We start from the raw sequence: 19,667 nt of genomic DNA, 5'->3' as shown, positions 1-19,667 counted from the left end.
CACACTATTGATGAATGCTTGGAGAACCTCAATTTGATGTGTGGTGCTATTTGCTAAAACTTTGGGGGATTAAGCATTTAAACTTTAGGATCCAGGAATGCTTTGCCTTCCCTTTGGTTCCTGGTCTTTAAGTACTGGACATGGATGTGGTAAATTTCACTAGGAAATGGAATTCCAAAAGATGTGTTTTATAAATTTCAAAATATTGTAAATTTTATTTTCTACAAATAGTTGAAAATAGTTATTGTAAAATATAAACTCTTTTATAATATCTTGTTAGTTTTCCTTTTATGCTGTCAATGGCATTTGGTGCTCCAATTTGCTAACCTGAATTTAATAACTAAATTATAACCATTATGTGGATAAATGAAAATTTACTTTTTTAATTACCATTTGGACAAAGGAAGGCAAGAAAATTCAGACTATATAAAATGTCCAGAAAGCATTAAAAAGAGGAAACATAAGATATCAGAAAAAAAATAGTAATCTGTAATAGTGATCATGATAAATGGGATAAACTCTCTTATTGAAGCAAAAAAATTCACAGTGAGTCAAAAATTGAGTTCAAACTTATGCTTTCCTTTAAAAAAGATACATGTGCAGAGCATAATTTGTAAATGGAAATGGAAACTGGATCAAAGGTCTGCCTTAAAAATCTGTGTATGTTATTTAGTTTAAGATAACCTTTTTTTATTCATGTACTTTTTAAAAGTATTTATGCCTTTTCCTCATTCTTTCCATGTAACAATCATGTGCATCTCTGATTGTTTTGTAGATCAAAAATGTGGCAGTGTTCACGAACAGTGACCCTAGTTTGATATTTGTTTTTCTAATGTGTTTTGCCATTGCCACAATTTTCTTTGCGTTCATGATCAGCACATTCTTCCAAAAAGGTAAGTCCCGATACAATTTTCTCTCGGGAACTGTGTTTATGACTTCTTTTTCTGGTAGCATTGCTATTCTCATTACCTAAGACATTAATTATTATTTCTCCAGAGTCAAGTTTTTACTTTTATGGTTATTTTAGCAATGGAATAATTCTGTTCTCCATTAAAGACTTCTGGAAACATCTCCATATATGTATGTTTTTATGCTTTGTTTTTGGCTCCTAGTGTCATTTCCAATGGATGCAAATGTCAAGTCCCAGTTTGGAAGGAAATGAGGGCTATGACATCCAGGGCAGATCATTTTCCACGTCTTGATTATAAAGTAGAGGCATAACAGTTGTGTGGCTTCTAAGACACCATACTAAAAGAGGAATTTCTGGGAATTTGATTCCATCAGGACTATTGGTAGAATTGATGAACCACAAGGGGCAAAAATAATAAGTAGAGTCAAAGTCAGAGTGCAGGAGAATTGAATTATAATTAAACCTAGAGAGGTGTAGAAACATTGATAGAGAACAGGTCCCTACAGTTGGTAACCAAAAAAAAAAAAAAAAAAAAATTAAAAATAAGAGGGTTTAAGAGAACTTGGACAAAAGTAAAAGTATAGTATAAATGAAGCTTGGTAGTTTATTATTTATATTTGTGAACATTTTACATCAAATAGTATGCTCTAGTAGATAGGCCCTGGCAAATATTGACTACCAAGGTGGGGATGGATTTCTTTGAGAGGCTGAATAGGCCTGAACACTATCTCCTGATTCGAACTCTAAACTTAATTTCTCACTTGTGCTTATAGCTTTAAGGTGTGTATGGCAGGGGCGATGATCAAGTAAGAGGTTATATGGGGAGCTTGGAGTATGAGTATCAAAGAATGCCTGAAACCTAAGGCTAAAGGGGTGCTACAGGTTGAAACCTAAAGAGTTGAACTTGCAGTCAAGTACAAGAAATAAGCAGAGGGCTGGATCAAAAGACAAAAACAATTAGGTCATAAATACAGTAAATCAGGACCAGAGTGGGAAGAAAAAAACAGGAAAGAGTGACACGTGAAAGCAAAAATATCCCACACGACTCAAAGTTCATGATCAATTGGTTTTTAACAAAGAGGCCAAGACAATTCAACAGGCAAGAAATAGGCGTTTCAACCACTAGAGCTGGAACAACTGTATACCCACATGCAAAAGAATAAAATTGGACCTCTATATCACATCAAATACAAAAATTAACTCAAAGTACATTATAAACCTAAATGTAAGAGCTAAAACTACAAAACTCTTTAAAGAAAATACAGGAGTAACTCTTAGCCACCTTGGGTTAAACAGAGATTTCTTAGATATGACACCAAAACTACAAGTGATAAAAGAAAAGAGTGATACCTTGGACTTCATCAATATTACAAACTTTTGTATTTCAAAAGATACCATCAAGAAAGTGAAAATCCAACTCATAGACTTGGAGAAACATCTTCAAATAATATATAACATAAGAGACTTATACGTAGAATTAAAAAAAAAAAAACAGCTTACAACTCAAAAATAAAAACACAAATATTCCTAACTCGTTTTATAGGCCAGCATTACCTGATTGCCAGTTTCATTGTGATATATGGTTTTAAATATATCACAATGAAACTATGAATATATATGGAAAACTCCTCAACAAAATATTAGCAAAGAAATCTATCAGTATTAAAAGGATTACACACTATACCAAGTGGGATTTATTCCAGGAATGCATGAATGATTCAACATATGAAAAGCAATCAATGTAATATACCACTTAATAGAATGGATGAAAAAATAAACACAATTTTATTGGTCAATTGATTCTAAAAAAGCATTTGCCAAATCTAATACCTTTTATAATAAAAACATTTTAAAAACCAGAATATAAAAGAACTTCCTCAACCTGATCATGACCGTTTATGAACACCCCACAGATGATGTCATATTCAGTGATGAAAGATTGAAAGCTTTCCCCCTAAGATCAGGAAAAAGATAGGGATGCCCACTTTTCACTCTGCTATTCAACATTGTACTGGAAGTTCAAGCCAGAATAAGTAGGAAAGAAAAAGTAAAAAGGCATGCAGTTGGAGAGAAAGAAGTAAAACTATTCAAAGATGACACCATCTTATATATAGAAAATTCTAAGGAATCCACAAAAGGAACTATTAGAGCTATTAAACAAATAAAGCAAATTTTCAGGATACAGGGTCAACACATGAAAATCAGTTGCGAACATTCTGAAAAGGAACTCAAGAAAACAATTTCATTTAAAACAGCATCCAAAGTAAAATACCTAGGAATAAATCTGACCAAAGAGATAAAAGACTCGTGCATTGAAAACTATAAAACATTTCTGAAAAAAATCAAAAAAGACTTATATCATTGGATAGACATCTCATATACCTGAATTGGAAGACTGAATATTGTCAAGATGGCAATACTCCCCAAATTGATCTATAGAGTCAATTAAATCCCTATTAAAATCCCAGCTGACTCTTTCTCATAAATGAACAAGCTAATCCTAAAATTCATATGGAATTACAAGGGGCCTCACAAAGCCCAAACTATTTTGAAAAAGAAGAACAAAATTGAAAGACTCACACTTCTTGGTTGCAAACTGGCTGCAAACTGACAGGGACCAAAAACAGTATGGAACTGGCATAAGGATAGACATAAAGACCAATAGAATGGAATTGAGAGCCTAGAATTAAATCCATACATCTAATGGCCAATTGATTTTGACAGGGGTGCCAAGACCATTCAATGAGGAAAGAATAGTCTCTTCAACATAGAGAGCTGGGACGAATGGCTAACCACTTGGACTCCTACCTCACTTTATTCTTTATGATGGCTGAATAATATTCCATTGTATGGATATGCCACATTTTGTTATCCATTCATCTTTTGATGAACAGCTTTGGGCTATTGTGAAAAATGTTGCTATGAACTTTCATGTACAAGTATCTGTTTGAGTCCCTGTTTTGAATTCCTTTGAGTAAACACCTAGGAGTGTAATTGCACCATTTTACATTCCTCCTAGCAATACACAAATGGTTCCAATTTCTTTGAAGAAATGTCTGTTCAAGTCCTTTGCCCATTTTTTAACCTCATTGTTTATTTTGTGGATGTTGAGTTGTAAGTTTTCTTTTAAACGTATTTTGGATATTAATTCCTTATCATATATATGATTTGTAAATATTTTCTCCTATTCTGTGAGTTGTCTTTTTACTCTATTGGTAGTGTCCCTTGATGCACAAAAGTTTTTAATTTTGTTGAAGTCCAATTTATCTATTTTTTCTTTTGTCACCTGTGCTTTTGTGGCTTCACATTTAAGAAGCCATTGCCAAATTCAAGGTTATGAAATCCTCCCTCTAATTTTTCTTCTAAGAGTTTTATACTTTTATCTCTTACATTTAGATCTTTAATCCATTTTGAGTTAATTTTTGTATATGGTATAAGGCAAGGGTCCAACTTCATTCTTTTGCAGGCAGAGATATCCAGTTTTCCCAGCACCATTTATTGAAAGACTGTCCTTTTCTCCACTGAATGGTCTTGGCACATGTTAAAAATCAATATATATGAAGGTTTATTTCTGGACTATTATATTCCATTCATCTCCGTGTCTAGAATTTTAAAAGGATTGATGTTAATTTCTCTCTAAGACATCATCAAGTGTGCCAAATTACACATCATGGAAGTCCCAGAATGAGAAGAGAGGGAAAAGAATCAGAAAAAACATTTGAAGAAATAGTGGCTGAAAACGCCCCAGATTTAATTAAAGACATGAGTTTACAAACCTGAGAAGCTCAGTACACTCCAAGAAGGATATTCAAAAAGAGATCCATAGCAAGAGCCATTTGAATTGTCAAAACCCAAAGACAAAGAGAACATTTTGAAAGCAGCAAGAGAGAAGAGACTCCTTGGATACAAGTGATCCTCAGTAAAATTAAGAGCTGACTTTTATATCTGGCAAAACTATCCCTCAAGAATGAAGACAAAATTAAGACATTGTCAGATAAAAGCTGAGAGAATTTATTACCAGTGCACCTGCCCTACAAAAAATATTTCAGGCTGAAACAAAAAGACACCAGACAGTAACTGGAAGCCATAAGAAGAAATAAAGATAACTAGTAAAGGAAGCTAAAGCCAGTATTATTGTACTTTTGGTTTGTAGCTCCTCTTTTTTTTCTATGTGATTTATAAGGCAAATGCATAAAATTATTTACGAATCTATGTTAATGAGCACACAGTGTTCCTCCAGATCATTCCTCTTCCTCTCTTGCTAAAAAAGCTCACTCAGCCCCATTGAAGTGGGTGTCATCCAACTAAATCAAGTGCTACTTTTTATTGAAATCACCTGTTGCTCCTGGTTACTTCCCTTTGTTGAAGAATTTTAGCTCCTGGCTCACTATGATTCTCTCCACTCAATAATGCTGCGACCATTGTTAGTGGTCCAGCTCTCTCTCCTCTCAAATCCTTGACCTATTCCTTCTAATGATCTTTTCCTCCACTCCACATTAATGATCTTATGTTCTCACGGTCATCCCCTAAAGCTTAGTTTTATCGATAATTGAGGGTAACCAGATCTCATCCCCAAACATCCCATTCTTGACTCCATTATCTCTTTTTTTAAAGCTCCTTTCCTCTTATACCTGCCTCCTTCCATAATTCTCTGACCCCCATCAGAGACCTCTAATCCACTGGCCCTAAAACTTTTTCACTATCCATCACCCCATCATGTGCCTGTCTTGCTGCTTTACCCAGCTCAGATCCCATGGTCCATTATTCTGATAACTCCTTAATGTACACCTACCAGTTATCCATTGAACTTTTATTGCAAAACCTCAACCCTGGTTAAACCCAGCTCCCTGTCTACTCTGCACCTATATCTGAGTAGCAGAACTTGGCTGGAGAAAAACTCTCCACCGTGTGCACTGGTCTTTTTATTTAGGTCTCCAGTTCTCAAGTGGGGTCCCCTGAGCACTGCCTTTTAATCCAATTACATTCCCTTATAAATTTGTCCCAATCTCTCTAAGACAGCTATTTTAAACTTCTGCCCCCTTCTCAAAAGGACATCAGCCTTTATCCCTTCCTTACTGAAGTCAAAAGCTGTTACTCTGGCATCAGAGTGCTGTTTTTGTATCTCAGTGTGGATCCTGACCTTGAGCAAGTCAAGACTCTGTGCACTCACTTCTGCATCTGTGAAACTGGAAAATTATAGTACTTATCTCGTAACTTAATTATGAAGATTAAATGGGATATTATATATAAAATGCTAAGAACACTACTTGGTGTACAGTAAGAGCTTAGTAAATGTTAGCAATTATTATCACCTTTTATAAAATAAGACACTGAAATTTAGAGGTGTTACAGAAAACCCAGGTCAGCTGTAGTTTATGTAGCCAGGTTCAGCAAAGAGCTGCCTGATGTCTTAACTGCAATCCTTACATTTTCAATCCTTATTCTCTTACCTTCCTGAAGATCAAATGTTTGCATTTAATTTGAGTTCATCTCCTATGCTTCAGTCAGATTGGCCTTATTTCTAAATCTGGAGCCACTATGCTTAGAGCCTGGAAAACCTCGAATCCTTGACTCATGATTTACCAGCTCCATGACATTCAGAAGATTTATTTAATGTAGCTAAGCCTTGGTTTCCTCCTCTGTAAAACAGGGAGATCATGAAGATTAAATAAGATGTTGTGTATCAAATGCTCACCACAGTGCCAGGCAATGCTTATTAGATGCTACACTCATCTTTTAAGAAGGTTTTTATTATAGGAGATATTATTAATGTAGTTTTAGACAGAGGAAGTGTTAGGCAGTTAGATATTTGTGCCTTTATATAAGGATCAATTCATTTTTTAAGTACCACAAATGGTCTCAGTCTTTTGATATTGAAAGTGGAACTATGACAGGTTTCTATCAAAATTTCTTAAAAGATTGCTTCCCTTTTGAAATGCTGAGATAAAGGCAGAGACACTTTCCTTAGTGTGGCTGGGGGTCGGAGCTTAGTGGCATACTTCTTTGTGCGTTATCGATGAAACTCTTTTCATTTCTTCCCTCTGAATTTGCAGCCCATGTCGCAACTGCCTCAGGAGGTATCATCTTCTTCTTCACCTATCTCCCATACATGTACCTTGCTTTCACCTACACCCAGAGGAGCCACTCCCAAAAGATTACTTTTTGTCTCCTCTCAAATGTTGCCATGGCACTGGGAGTCCGATTAATCTCCATATTTGAGACAAAAGGTGAGCCTTACCGGTACCCAAGGTAGGCTGCCATAGCTAACAGACAAAGCTGACCTTCATTTCCAAATACACATAAGTGGCATATTTCATTCAGTGCTCTGAACTTTTACAATGTACTTACAACTCTGTTAGATACTGTAGGGAACACTAAAGAATTATAGGACATGGTTCACACCATACTGCTTACAATGTAGTTTGTGAGAAAAACTAAAGCATATCGATGATTTAGGAAATTCTATGCTTATATCTTTATAATTATATAGATTTGAAATATATCGATCTATGATTAGAAGTTCAGATAACACTTTAGAGCTTTATAGATAGCATAGTGCTATGTACAATACATTATGTTTTATTCTCATAGCCTTCAGGGTTGGTCTAGGGAACCTTCCATCAGAGGTGCTTTAGCTCCCTTACAACTTCCACAGTTGTAAGTACAACCCCAAGTTTCCATTTGTCCTATGTTTCTGGAGTTTGAAGCATTCTTCAGAACACCTACAGTCACTTCAGAAGGTTACAGCCAAAATATCAATTAAAGTATAGGAACCACTGAGCTCTGTGGGCTTTTAATACTTACTAAATGGACCTATTTCACATTTCAGTGGTACTGAGATGAACTGCTATGAACAATTTAGCAAGTGCCTTCATTGCTTCATGTTAACTATCTATCTATCTATCTATCTATCTATCTATCTATCTATCTATTTATTTATTTTGCTTTTTAAAAATCAATTTCTAAATCATAGTTGACAAACAATATTCTATTAGTTTCAGAGTTTCAGACATACAACCTAGTGATTAGACATTTATATACCTTAGGAAGTCATTCACCATGACAAGTCTAGTAACTATCTGTCACCAAACATAGTTATTAAATATTGTTGACTATATTCCATATGCTGTACATTACATCCCTCTGACTTATTCGATGTTAACTTTTATCACCAGAGCTCTATTCCAAATGGTACAGCTTGGTTTAGCAGCAGATAGCAGGAATAGGAATTATAAGTAGGGTCTAGTTTGTGAGTTTCCTTCCAGTGACATCATCAGAGGCATCACCTATTGATGAACTTCTTTGTTAAGCTGGGAAAGTCTAAATGGATTAAGAGTACTTAAAATTTTATGAAGGATATAAATTGACCAGAATTCATTGAAAGTAAGTGGTTTTCTTTCACAAAGTAATGATAAGACCATATAATTTATAAATAGTCACAGTGGATTTTAAATGGCATATGGGACTTAATGGAGCCTATCTGTTGAAAGTTGAGAGAATTTGGGTGAGCGGGTGGACTGGATGATTCTCTTGGTTTGAAAGCATTCTGCTCCCATTGAGCTGAAGATTAGTGTTCCTTCCTAAAAAGCATAGGATAGCTCACAAAAGCCATGTCTACTATTATAGCTGAAGGAAATACAGATGCATATGATCATAAGCAGATAGGAATCTCTAAGGATATAATTGATGATATGTTAGAGATCCAAGGACAATATTTCTTATTTAGAACCCTCATCCCTTTGCTGGAGTGCATTCTCTTGTTTATCTGACCTATTTGCTCATAGCAGATGACAGGCCTAGGGTGAATAAGCTGATGAAATTTCCCTGTACATTTTCTCAGTAAGTCTAGTGCAGAGCTTTCAGTCCTAATCCTAAACAGGAATCACTATCTATACAACGTGAAGCAGAACTCTGGGTTGGGGGTTAATGGGCCTACTTTGTGATTGTATGGCTGGCACATCTTGGCCTCTTCTTAAAATCAGAACCTACATGTTATTGGAGCACCTAGGTGGGTTTGTCACTCAAGGCTCTCATTTATGGATTTATTAATATATCATTTACTAGATTGTTCTCAGTTTCAAAGGGGCCCAGTAAATAACAGCCTTTTCCTTCCTTAATTTCTGTAGCAATTGAGAAATAAAACAAAGATGTCATCATATTAATATCAGAATATACTTTTTGTAACTTTTCTCTGGCATGTAGTGACTGTTTCCTTCCTGTGGAACAGGAACCGGCATCCGCTGGGAGAACATAGGCAGTGTAAGTGGAGAGTTTAACTTTACTCAGGTGCTGCTAATGCTACTACTGGACTCTTTCCTGTACACCTTGGTGACCTGGTATGTGGAGTCGATCTTCCCAGGGGAGTATGGTACACCTAAGCCTTGGTACTTCTTTGTCACAGTGAGTACTAATGCTGCTGTTTTTTACATCAACATTAGACTCTTTATAGCTTGTCATCAATATTTCTACCCCTCTAGGTTGTGTCCTAATTGAAATCACAAACTCTAGAAAATCTAAACTGGTTCTCTAACCTGGTTTCCCCTCACACCTATCAGCTAGTGGTTGCCAAGGGAGCATAATTAACAGCACATGTCAGTTTCTCGGACTCTTGCACCACTGCTGATGCCCTATGCAGAGGACCCCGAGAGTGCCCGGGGATATCGTATATGTGCCCACTCAAACGTCAGCCCCATATTCCCCCACAGGACACCACCCACAACATGATGGAGCCCTCATAACTTCACCTATTCTTTCCTCTTTGGACTGTTAGAATATCCCAGAAGCTCTTTGAGACCTCAGTGACCCCACGGTACTGGCGGGGGACACAGCTTTTTTTGACAACCCAATGAAGTTCCCAGAATCACTTCTCTCTTAACAATGACTAAATTTTTCTTACAAAGTTGAGCTTGTTATGCCTCATTCAGTCCTGCAGTAGCCTCTGCTGGTCCTGCCCCATGATTTTGTGAAGTGACTGATCCTGTCTGAATTGCACAGTACTCACTTTGGTCTGTAAAAGCTGCCATGCTTGCCTGTCTTGGAATGTGGAGAAGTGGGTAGATTGTTAACTCCAGTATTTCCCAGGCCTCAACCCACGAGGACACTAATTGTCAACACAATGTCTTCCTCAGTACACCAGGAGCATGGATATGAGGCATCTTTTGTAGCTCCATCCTTGGGACCATTGGTTGTAGGGTGAAATGCAGTTTATTGGTAATGAGTCCGTGAGCAAGTTGCTTGACTTCTCAAGGCACCATTAAATGTCTGATACAGGAAACTTGGGTGGGTGTAAGGGGTTGTGGAGAATTTAATTTACAAAAATCTTTATCTTCCTGAAGAAGAAAGTCAATTCACCTAAACATATTAATGTAAGTTGACTTCCTCATTAGCCCTCCTACTGGCATGGAGAATCTTCATCTTCTACACAATTGGTCTTGGATGCGGAAAATACTGAGAAAGCTCTGAAAAGCAAGTTCATTAAGGAAGAGCCTACTGGTTTGATGAAAGGAATTGCAATCCAAAATCTGTATAAGGTATTGGCTCACAAATCTTTGGAGAACTTAAGAAATAGTGCACAGAGACTTCTACTTTATTCTGACAGTGGTTCAAAGGTACATTTAGTGATAGAGTTTTAATTTCCCTTTGTACTGCTATTCTCAAAATTAGGAATATAATGTAAAATGTCCTGTTTCCTGTCATAAAGTTAGATGACTGGATGGAAGATGTAGATGACCTCTCTTGAAATAGTCCCCTTCCATCCTCACAATGCCAAATACCCTTGTTGGGTACACACTGGAACTCAGCCATTTGATGGCCGACTTTGATCCACCAGCATTTTTACATAACCAAATCAAATTATAAACCAGATTTCATTGTTGGCTTCCAAATGTATGTGTTTGTTCTCTCACCAGTGTTTACTGAGCATTTCCTACATGCAGAGCCCTGCATTGACTAGGACTCTCATGACAGGATACCTGGGTGTAAGCTCTATGCCCTGGAGCGTCCTCCAGAGCATTATTTTTTGCTTGGAATCTTCCACTCTTCAAACATGATGAGCCTAAGCAGAGGTGATGTCCTCTCCTATTGATGCTGCAGCACTGTCACTTTGGGTCACCTTCCTCTGCCTGTGGGATCAAGTGGATCACATCCTAGCCCAGGAGATGCATGACATAAGTGATTATTCCAGCTCTTTCACGTACTGTGGCAGCAGCTAGGAATACCTGAGTCTTCACCCAATTTACTATGGCTTCGATAAGCAGCGGTAGCATTTTCTTTTTTCACATAACAAGCAGTAAGTAGGTGCATGATTCTGGCATGATTTCAACTGCCCAACAAAGCTATCCCAGACTACAGTTCTTTCTGTTTCCTTGCTTGCTTTCATATATTTTCCCCGGGCCATTGGAATCATATTAGCTTAAATCTGCACACTTATCATTTATATGGTTGCAGGAGAGCTGCTACAGCTCATCTATAGGGAAAGATAAGAGCCAAAGGCTTTCTTTCAGTCCTTCCTTCCTTCTTCCCTTCCTTCTTCCCTTCCTCCCTCTCTTCCTCCCTCTTTCTTTCCTTTCTCCTTCCTTCCTTCCCTCCTTCCTTCCTTCCTTTCTTCCTTCCTTCCTTCCTTCCTTCCTTCCTTCCTTCCTTCCTTCCTTCCTTCCTTCCTTCTTTATGCCCTTCAGTAGATTACCCCTTATTCTTATTGCCTAGAATTCTGTCCCATATTAACCTTTAATGAAAAAGGGAGACTGCGAATTCAAGGAACAGGACTATCATACTTGATTTTTAAAAATCACTATCAAATTGATGTGGGGGTAGGGGGGAAGTTTGCCAAATTCCTTCTGGCAGCATCCAGCTCCCAAACATAATTAGATAAATTATGGCAAGAAGTAACATCTAAGTTTCACTCAACTCTAGTGTTTGCACTGCAGACCTCATGTCCTGTCAAATACCATTAGACAGGACAGAAATTGTTTACGGCATATACTAAAATGTGATGCTATCTCTGAGGGTGGCATTATGAGTGATTTGATTTTCTTTCTTATATTCTTCTGTATGAATTACTTGTGTAATAAGAAACAATAAATGTTTTTTAAAATGCTAGAAACATTTGATTCAGAAAACAGGCTGCTCTGCCTGGGATCCTCTCCCTAGATCAACACCTCCCACCAAAGAGCCAGGGTGCCCTTTCTCAGGGGCTTAGCCATGTAATGCAGAGCAAGGTGTGGCTCTAGAATCAGTAAAAAGACTCCCCTTTCAATCTCTGAGCCCTTCATCCTTGAACTCTGGCCTCTGTGGTTCAAGTTCTCTACTACTAGGTTCCAGAGACTCTGGAAAACCCCTAGGATTGCTCCCTGTCAGTTTTCTCAGAGCTCCAAACAGCTACTGAGGCAAACTCTGAAAGAAGGGGCTCCCTTTGTAGATTTTCACCATTGATAAACTTTTCAGGTTCTCAACCTGTCAGAGGTTCTTCAGAGATGCCACATGCATGTATGTGTTACACTGTCAGTCACACTTTGATTTTTCCGCAGGTGTTTTATAAGGGAAGAAATAAACAAATGGCAGTCAAAGATCTGACCATGAATCTGTACCAGGGCCAGATCACTGTTCTCCTGGGACACAATGGAGCAGGCAAAACCACCGTCTGCTGCATGCTCACAGGTATACAGTAGGGACAGCCCTCCTGAAGAAACTCTGAAAAATTCATCCAACAGATCTAGATTTTTAGCTCCATCTACCCTTATTAGATTTCACTGACATTTTAATGTTAAGCATTTTTTGTTTGTTGTTTGTTTTTACCATCTGTGTAGTGTCTGGTCGTTCACATTACTCTGTACCAGAAGAAGGAAATCTGGCTCTTTCAGTCGATCTGAAGAACTTAATCTTGGATAATGAAGCTGTGAACGCTGCTTAGCATGTTGCTTTCCAGATAGAAACACTGCCAATCTCTCAACCAAAGCAATCCTCCATTAGCTTTTGATTGCCAGGAGCCCTTTTAGAATGATACCTGGTGAATTATTCTAAAAGTATTTCAGAATAATTTTTATATCTAAATAATTCTTCACATTTTAATCAATTAATATTCTGTGATGTCCGAAAACTCATTCATTCAAGAAACATTTATCGAAATCTTCACCTGTGTAAAGCTCTGTGCAAAACCGATGAAATCCATTTCCAAACTTCAGGAGCTCTGAAAGCCAACCAGTTCTTTGTTGCACACAGAACACCAAACTGCTAGGAAGCTATTAGCTCTTCAAAGTCAGGCCGCCATGATTCTCCTCATAGGTTGTTGATGCACCTTCTACCCAAGGCATTTGAAGAGCAGACTCATAGTGAAGCTTGGTCTGAGGAGCCTTTGGTCACCCCTTTAGTAGTCAGACTTTAAATACCAAGTTTTAGCCAAGCAGATACACACTGGATGGGCTCAGTGTGCATCAGGACTGAGGTCTAAGCTGGCCAGTTTGCTGGACTGGAGTGTCTCTAGACAGAGTGTCCTCTCTCAGGTACAGGCATTACTGCTCCTGGCATTACGGCCACTTAGAGAAGGCCTTCCCTTCTACAGAGATTGTGAGGTCTTCAGTGCTTGAAGGGTGATCCAGCCAGACCCACAGGCTAAGTGATCAAGAAAGCCTGCCAGGTACTAGCATTGTTTTAGGAGGCCAACTGATACAAACAACATACAGACTCTTCTTGCATATTGTTTCGTTCCTAGGATTTATCAGTCTGAACTTACCTGGTTTGTTTGTATACATGTGTGTTATCTCTCTGTCTCTCTCATTCCTCACGCCTGGGAACCTGTTCTATTTATTTCCGGATCCACTGTGCCTGAAACAGTGTTTGGCAAACAATAGGCACTTGATAAATATCATCGAATGAATGACTGGGCTAATTAACTAATGAAATTGAAAATTCTGTCAAATTGAAGACAAAGAATGATATTTCAGAAAAGCTCAGCCATGGATTTCTACCAGCAGTGACAAGGCATAGAAAAAAGGCCCTGCTGCCCTGAAGAAAGTGGTGCCACTAAAAAGACACATAGTGAGATTCAGTAGCCCTGAAGATGCGAAGCTGGGAAGGCTGTCTGCCCAGGACATCAGACATGGAAGGGCTTCTGTATCACATTGTTTGCAGAGGGACCCAAAACTTAGTACAGGCATGTTTTGTATTTTAATCCCTGTCTCTCCTCCACTCAGTAGTAGTTTTGTGTGCAGGTTTTTTGTTATTGTCGTCGTCGTTGTTGGTGTTCTATGAGATCTTCTATTTAGTTATTCTATTACTGTAGCTATATGGAGACTTTTACATTTACTATAGAATAGTATCACCTTTTTCCCTTAACCAATCATAGCTGCTTTATTAACTACAGACAAAATGGAAGATCTAAAAACCCCAGCAATGGGTAATTTGGCAGTAACTACCAAAAACCTTTAAAGTTTCATCTGCCTTTTGACCTACCAAATCTACTTTTGTTAATTTAGAGTAAGGAAATAATCTGGAAAGCAGGCAAAGTTATACCACATGTCTATACTTGTGAAAAATTGCAAATCATCTGACTCTCTGCTAGTGTTTGGGTTAAATAAATAGGGTATATTCATAACAATGAAATATTTTTAGCCTTTAAAAATTGTGCAGATTTTGTCGATGTGGACAAATGGCTTCAATACATTGTTATATGAAAAACCAGGATTTATATTTTCTAATTTTGCTAAAAAATTAATGCTTGAGTCAGTATATGCATAAAAAATACATACAGCAATATAACAAAATGTTAACACCAGTTACCTTCTAATGATGAGATTTAATGTAATTTTTGTTTTCTTTGTAATACTTTCTTCTCCAAACCGTGTTGCAATAGACATTTATTGCTCTTTTTCAATGTGAAAAATATACTTAGGATAAGAAAATGAGAGTAAAGACAAAGATAGTATGAGGATGGACAGGTTGACATACATTTGGCAGTGAGTACGTACATTAATTCATTCACTGGTATTTATTAGGAATTCATTGAGAATCAGAGATGAATCAGTCATGGATCTTGCCTTCAAAGGTCTTAGTTCAGAACTGTTAGATGCCCCAAAGACTTTTCTCCTTCATAGTTACTATGCATCCATATTATTAATGCTTATAGCAATGTAATTTGCTTTATAAATGCCTGTGTGTGTTGTACTCACTTACCAGATTGGAACCCCTTAAAAGCAAGATAGGAGTACATCTCCTATCTCTACTATCCCCCCATACATCCTCGTTCACTGTCATAGAACATATATTCCCTGGCATTACTGATTAACTATGACAAAGAAGAACAGGGTGGTCTGTGTGAGAGAAGCAAAGCAAGGGCATCATCAAGCCTTTGTTCGGCTGTGTGCTCTGACTGAAAATGACTTGAGGATGTGTCTTCCACTTGCTCCTAGGTCTTATTTCCCCATCAAGTGGACAGGCAGATATCAATGGATATGAAATTTCACAAGACATGGTTCAAATCCGGAAGAGCCTGGGCTGGTGCCCTCAACATGATATCTTGTTTGATAACTTGACGGTAGCAGAACAGCTTTGTTTCTATGCTCAGGTGAGCAAGCTTTGTTTCCCCTGTACTCATTCTTGGGGGTGGTAAGATATCCTGCAGTTCTCTGACTCTGGGAGGGTCAGAGAACCTGGGAGGGTCTTGAAACCTCTTCTGGATGTTATTCCCTAAACATTCGGGAAGTGGGAGAGACTTGGTGCTTAAAGTTTTTGAGTTAAAGGTTTCTAGAAAATATTATTTTAATTTTATATATTTACTTTTTATTTTTATTGAGGTGAAATTCACCTAACATGAAATCCACTATTTTGCTCATTTTACAATGTAAAATTCAGTAGTTTTTAGAATATTCACAGTTCACCACTATCTAATTGCAGAACATTTTCATCATCTCTAAAAACCTGTATCCATTAGCAGTCACTTCTAAGTCCTTCTTCCCCTCAGCCTCTGACAACCACTAATCTGCTTTCTATTTTTATGCATTTGACTATTCTGAATATTTCAAATAAATAGAATCATGCATTCTATTGGATGTTACCTTTGTGTCTGACTTCTTTCACTTGACGTGTTTTCAAGGTTTATCTATGTTGTAGCATGTGTTAATACTTTACTCCCTTTAATGGCAGAATAATATTCCATTGTATGGAGCTATATATCCATATTTTGTTTATCCACTCATCAGTTGATGGACAGCTGGATTATTTATACCTTAGGCTATGTGGATAGTGCTGCTGCGAATGTTAGTGTTCAAGTTTTTTGTTTGAACATTTATTTTCAGTTCTTTTAGGTAAATACTTAGGAGTGAGAGTCATATGGTAACTCTATGTTAATCTTCAAAAAAAAAATCTTTTTGAAGAACTTCCATTCTAGTGGCTGTGAGGTGTATCTCATTGGGGTTCTGATTTGCATTCTCTGGTGATTAAGGATGTGGTGCATCTTTTCATGTGCTAATTGGACATTTCTAAGTCTTCTTTGAAGAACAGTCTATTTTTTTGAAAAATGCCCATTTTTCAGTCAGGTTGCTTTTTTTTTTTTTTTTGTAGTTGAATCATGAGAGTTTTTTATATATTCTAGATACTAGACCTTTATCACATATATGATTTGCAAAGACTTTCTCCCATTCCATGTGTTATCCTTTCCCTTTATTGATAATGTTCTTTGATACATGAAAATTTTAAATTTTGATGAAATCCAATTTTATTTGTTTGTTTGTTTGTTTATTTGTGTTTGTTTTAGTCACTTGTGCTTTCAAGGTCATATTATAAAAAGGATTACCTACGATTTACACCTGTGTTTCCTTCTAGGAGTTTCATAATTGTAGTTCTTACAGTTATGTCTTTGATCCATTTTGAGCTAATTTTTGTGTATGGTATAAGGTAGAGGTCAAATTCATTCTTTTGCCTGTAGAGATCTAGTCATATAGCACCGTTTGTTGAAAAACTATTCTTTTCCCCATTGAATGGTCTTGGCACCTTCGTCAAAATCAGTTGATAATCCCACAGATGTATGGGATTATTCTGGATTCTTAATTTTATTCCATTGGTCTATGTGTGTATCCTTATGGCAATACCATAATGTCTTAATTGATTATAGTAGTTTTGAAATCAGGTAGCGTGAGTCCTCCAACTTTTTTCTTATTTTCAAGATTGTTTGGGCTATTCTAGGTCCCTTGCATTTCCATATAAATTTCAGGATCTGCTAGACCATTCTACCCTTCATTATATAAATATGTTGTATTACTGTAATGCAACTTGATGCTAACAATAGAGTTAGCACAGACTTTACACATTAAGGGCACAGTACCCTGTAAGACTGCCCCCACTTCAGAAACCAGTTACAACCTTGGGGGTTCCCAGACAAACAAAGCACTTCTGACTGACTATAAATTTAGGAATTCCCACTGCCCCCTGAGGTTGGAACTCAGGAAAGTACTATACTTATAAGTATACCTACATGCTTACATTGATTTTTTTATATGTTGAAACTTCCTTGCATTCCTGGGATAAATCCCACTTGGTCATGGTGTATAATCCTTGCAATATGCAGCTATATTTGGTATGAATAAGTCATATATTTACATGATTTAAAATGCCAAAGCCTTTTGTCCATTCCTTTTCCTGAAGGTAGTACACTATTTTGTATATCTTGTGTATATCTTTTGTATATTCAAGCAAAATGTTTGTTGGATGGGTTAGCCTCCTGTCAGAAGCCTCTGCCAGATCTATCTATCTTTTTCTATTTCAGCTGAAAGGCTTGTCACGCCAGAAGTGCTCTGAAGAAGTCAAAAGGATGCTGCGCATCCTCAGTCTGGAGGACAAGCAGGACTGCCGGTGCAAGTTTCTGAGCGGGGGAATGAAGCGCAAGCTGTCCATTGGCATCGCCCTCATAACAGGCTCCAAGGTCAGGGCCCCTGCATGTAGTGGAGAAACAGTTGGGACAGTGAGGCTCACAGGTCAGGACTCACGCACTCAGTGGATAAACGCTTGGGGCAGCAGGGCCCAGAGGAATCGTCCTCTAGCACCCCCTCAGCCCTGAATGCCCTGGACAGACAGCCTGGTGAGGGTGGTGCTGCCACATCTTCATAGAATTCAAGTCACACTAGACTGACAGCACAGCCAGCCGGGGCCAGTTCACGAAGCTGTTCCTCTGCCCTCCAGGTGCTGATGCTGGACGAGCCCACCTCGGGTGTTGATGCCATCTCCAGGAGGGCCATATGGGACCTTCTTCAGCAGCAGAAAAGTGGCCGCACCATCCTGCTGACCACTCATTTCATGGACGAGGCCGACCTGCTAGGGGACCGCATCGCCATCATGGCCAACGGGGAGCTGCAGTGCTGCGGGTCATCACTGTTCCTTAAACAGAAATATGGTGAGTGGCTGAAGGATGAAAGCAAGGTGGGCAGCCCAGTTGCCCTTCCGTACAGGGACCTGGGTCTGAAGAAAGTGCCCACTGTTAACTTTCATGAAGGGCTCCTGAATCAAGCAGGGAAAGGCCTTCTCTAGACTTTCTGTCTGTAGCCTCTAGGTGGAGACCCAAGGTCCCAGGCAGAGGGGATTGTGAGAATGAGAAAAGAAAGAATTGAAAAGAATCTTGAAATTTTTCTGACTTGGAGTCAGACGACTTGTGTTTGAGTTCCACTCTGCCAATTCACTGCCTCTTCATCCAGGTAGCCAAGTTTGTTTATCTTTTTTTTAGCTTTCATTTTCTAATCTATCAAATTGACATTAAAATACCATGTTTCTCAAAGAATGAGATCATGTGCACAAAAATGCTATACAAGTGTGACTTGTTTTTTCCACGACTGATTAGCTCCACTTCAAACACCTTCCCCTTGTTTTCTTGGACCCCATGCCTTTTCGGTTTCCCTCCCACATCTCTGGCTGCTCCTTTGCATCACTCCTTCCTATAAACATGGAAGTGCCTCGATTACTTCACTTTTCTTTCTCTGCCCACTGACTTAGTGATCTCATTCAATCTCCTGGCTTTAAATACCTTCTTGGTGCTAAAAAATGTGTGTCTCTTGCCTGAATCTCTCTCCTGAACTCCAGTTTTGTGTTTCTAACTGCCTACTCCACATCTCCACATGGACATTGAACGGATCTGTTGGCCTTGTTCAAAGCCTGTGCAGAGCTGAGCTCCAGCTCCCTCCCACTAAAGCTACTCCCCTGCAGTAAAGTCAGGTTCGTTCTTCTAGGAACTTGGCCAAAACCTTGGAAGCTCCCTGACCCCTCTGTCTCTCACAGCCCGTATCTGATCCATCTGCAAACTCTGGTGGCCTTAGCATCTTCCCATCTCTACTACTTGCTAGCACCCTGGTCCCGGCCACCATGCCCCCCTCTGGATTACCGCAGTCGCCTCTTAACCTACCCTCAGCCTCTGCCCAGTTGTCAGATTTAACATATCACTTTTCTGCTCAGCCCTTCAATGACCTCCCCTCCCACTGAGAGTAAAAGCCAGAGTCCTCAACTAGGAGTGGCCCCTAGGGGCTTACTTGGTTGGGTCCCATTACCCTGACCAAATTTTCCAGTGCTCTTACACTTCCTTTCTCTGCTCCTGTCACATGGCCCCCTTGCTGATCTAGCATGACAGGCCCGATCCTTCTCTCAGCGCTCACATTGCCACCCCTCCTGCTCTTTCTCAGGTCACTAGCTGGAGGTACTTATGCAGATGTCACGTTCTCAGTGAGGCCTTCCCTGGTGACCCTGTTGAAAAAATAACACTCCCCAATACTCCACATCCCTTCTTCTG

General features: G+C 38.6%; 1 protein-coding gene across 1 annotated transcript in view; it reads left to right on the top strand.

Moving 5' to 3' along the window:
• Positions 1-19,667, top strand: part of LOC107506015 (ATP-binding cassette sub-family A member 17) — an 81,516-nt gene that overhangs the window by 25,544 nt on the left and 36,305 nt on the right. The window contains 8 exon segments of the mRNA XM_036225891.1: positions 776-893; positions 6,964-7,137; positions 9,138-9,310; positions 10,297-10,440; positions 12,436-12,565; positions 15,313-15,467; positions 17,664-17,819; positions 18,077-18,287. Coding sequence (XP_036081784.1) covers positions 776-893; positions 6,964-7,137; positions 9,138-9,310; positions 10,297-10,440; positions 12,436-12,565; positions 15,313-15,467; positions 17,664-17,819; positions 18,077-18,287 — 1,261 coding nt within the window.

The sequence above is a fragment of the Rousettus aegyptiacus genome, unplaced genomic scaffold, assembly GCF_014176215.1.
Source record: "Rousettus aegyptiacus isolate mRouAeg1 unplaced genomic scaffold, mRouAeg1.p scaffold_m13_p_8, whole genome shotgun sequence".
In the NCBI taxonomy this organism is placed as follows: Eukaryota; Metazoa; Chordata; class Mammalia; order Chiroptera; family Pteropodidae; genus Rousettus; species Rousettus aegyptiacus.
This window is presented reverse-complemented; position numbering and strand designations above follow the sequence as displayed.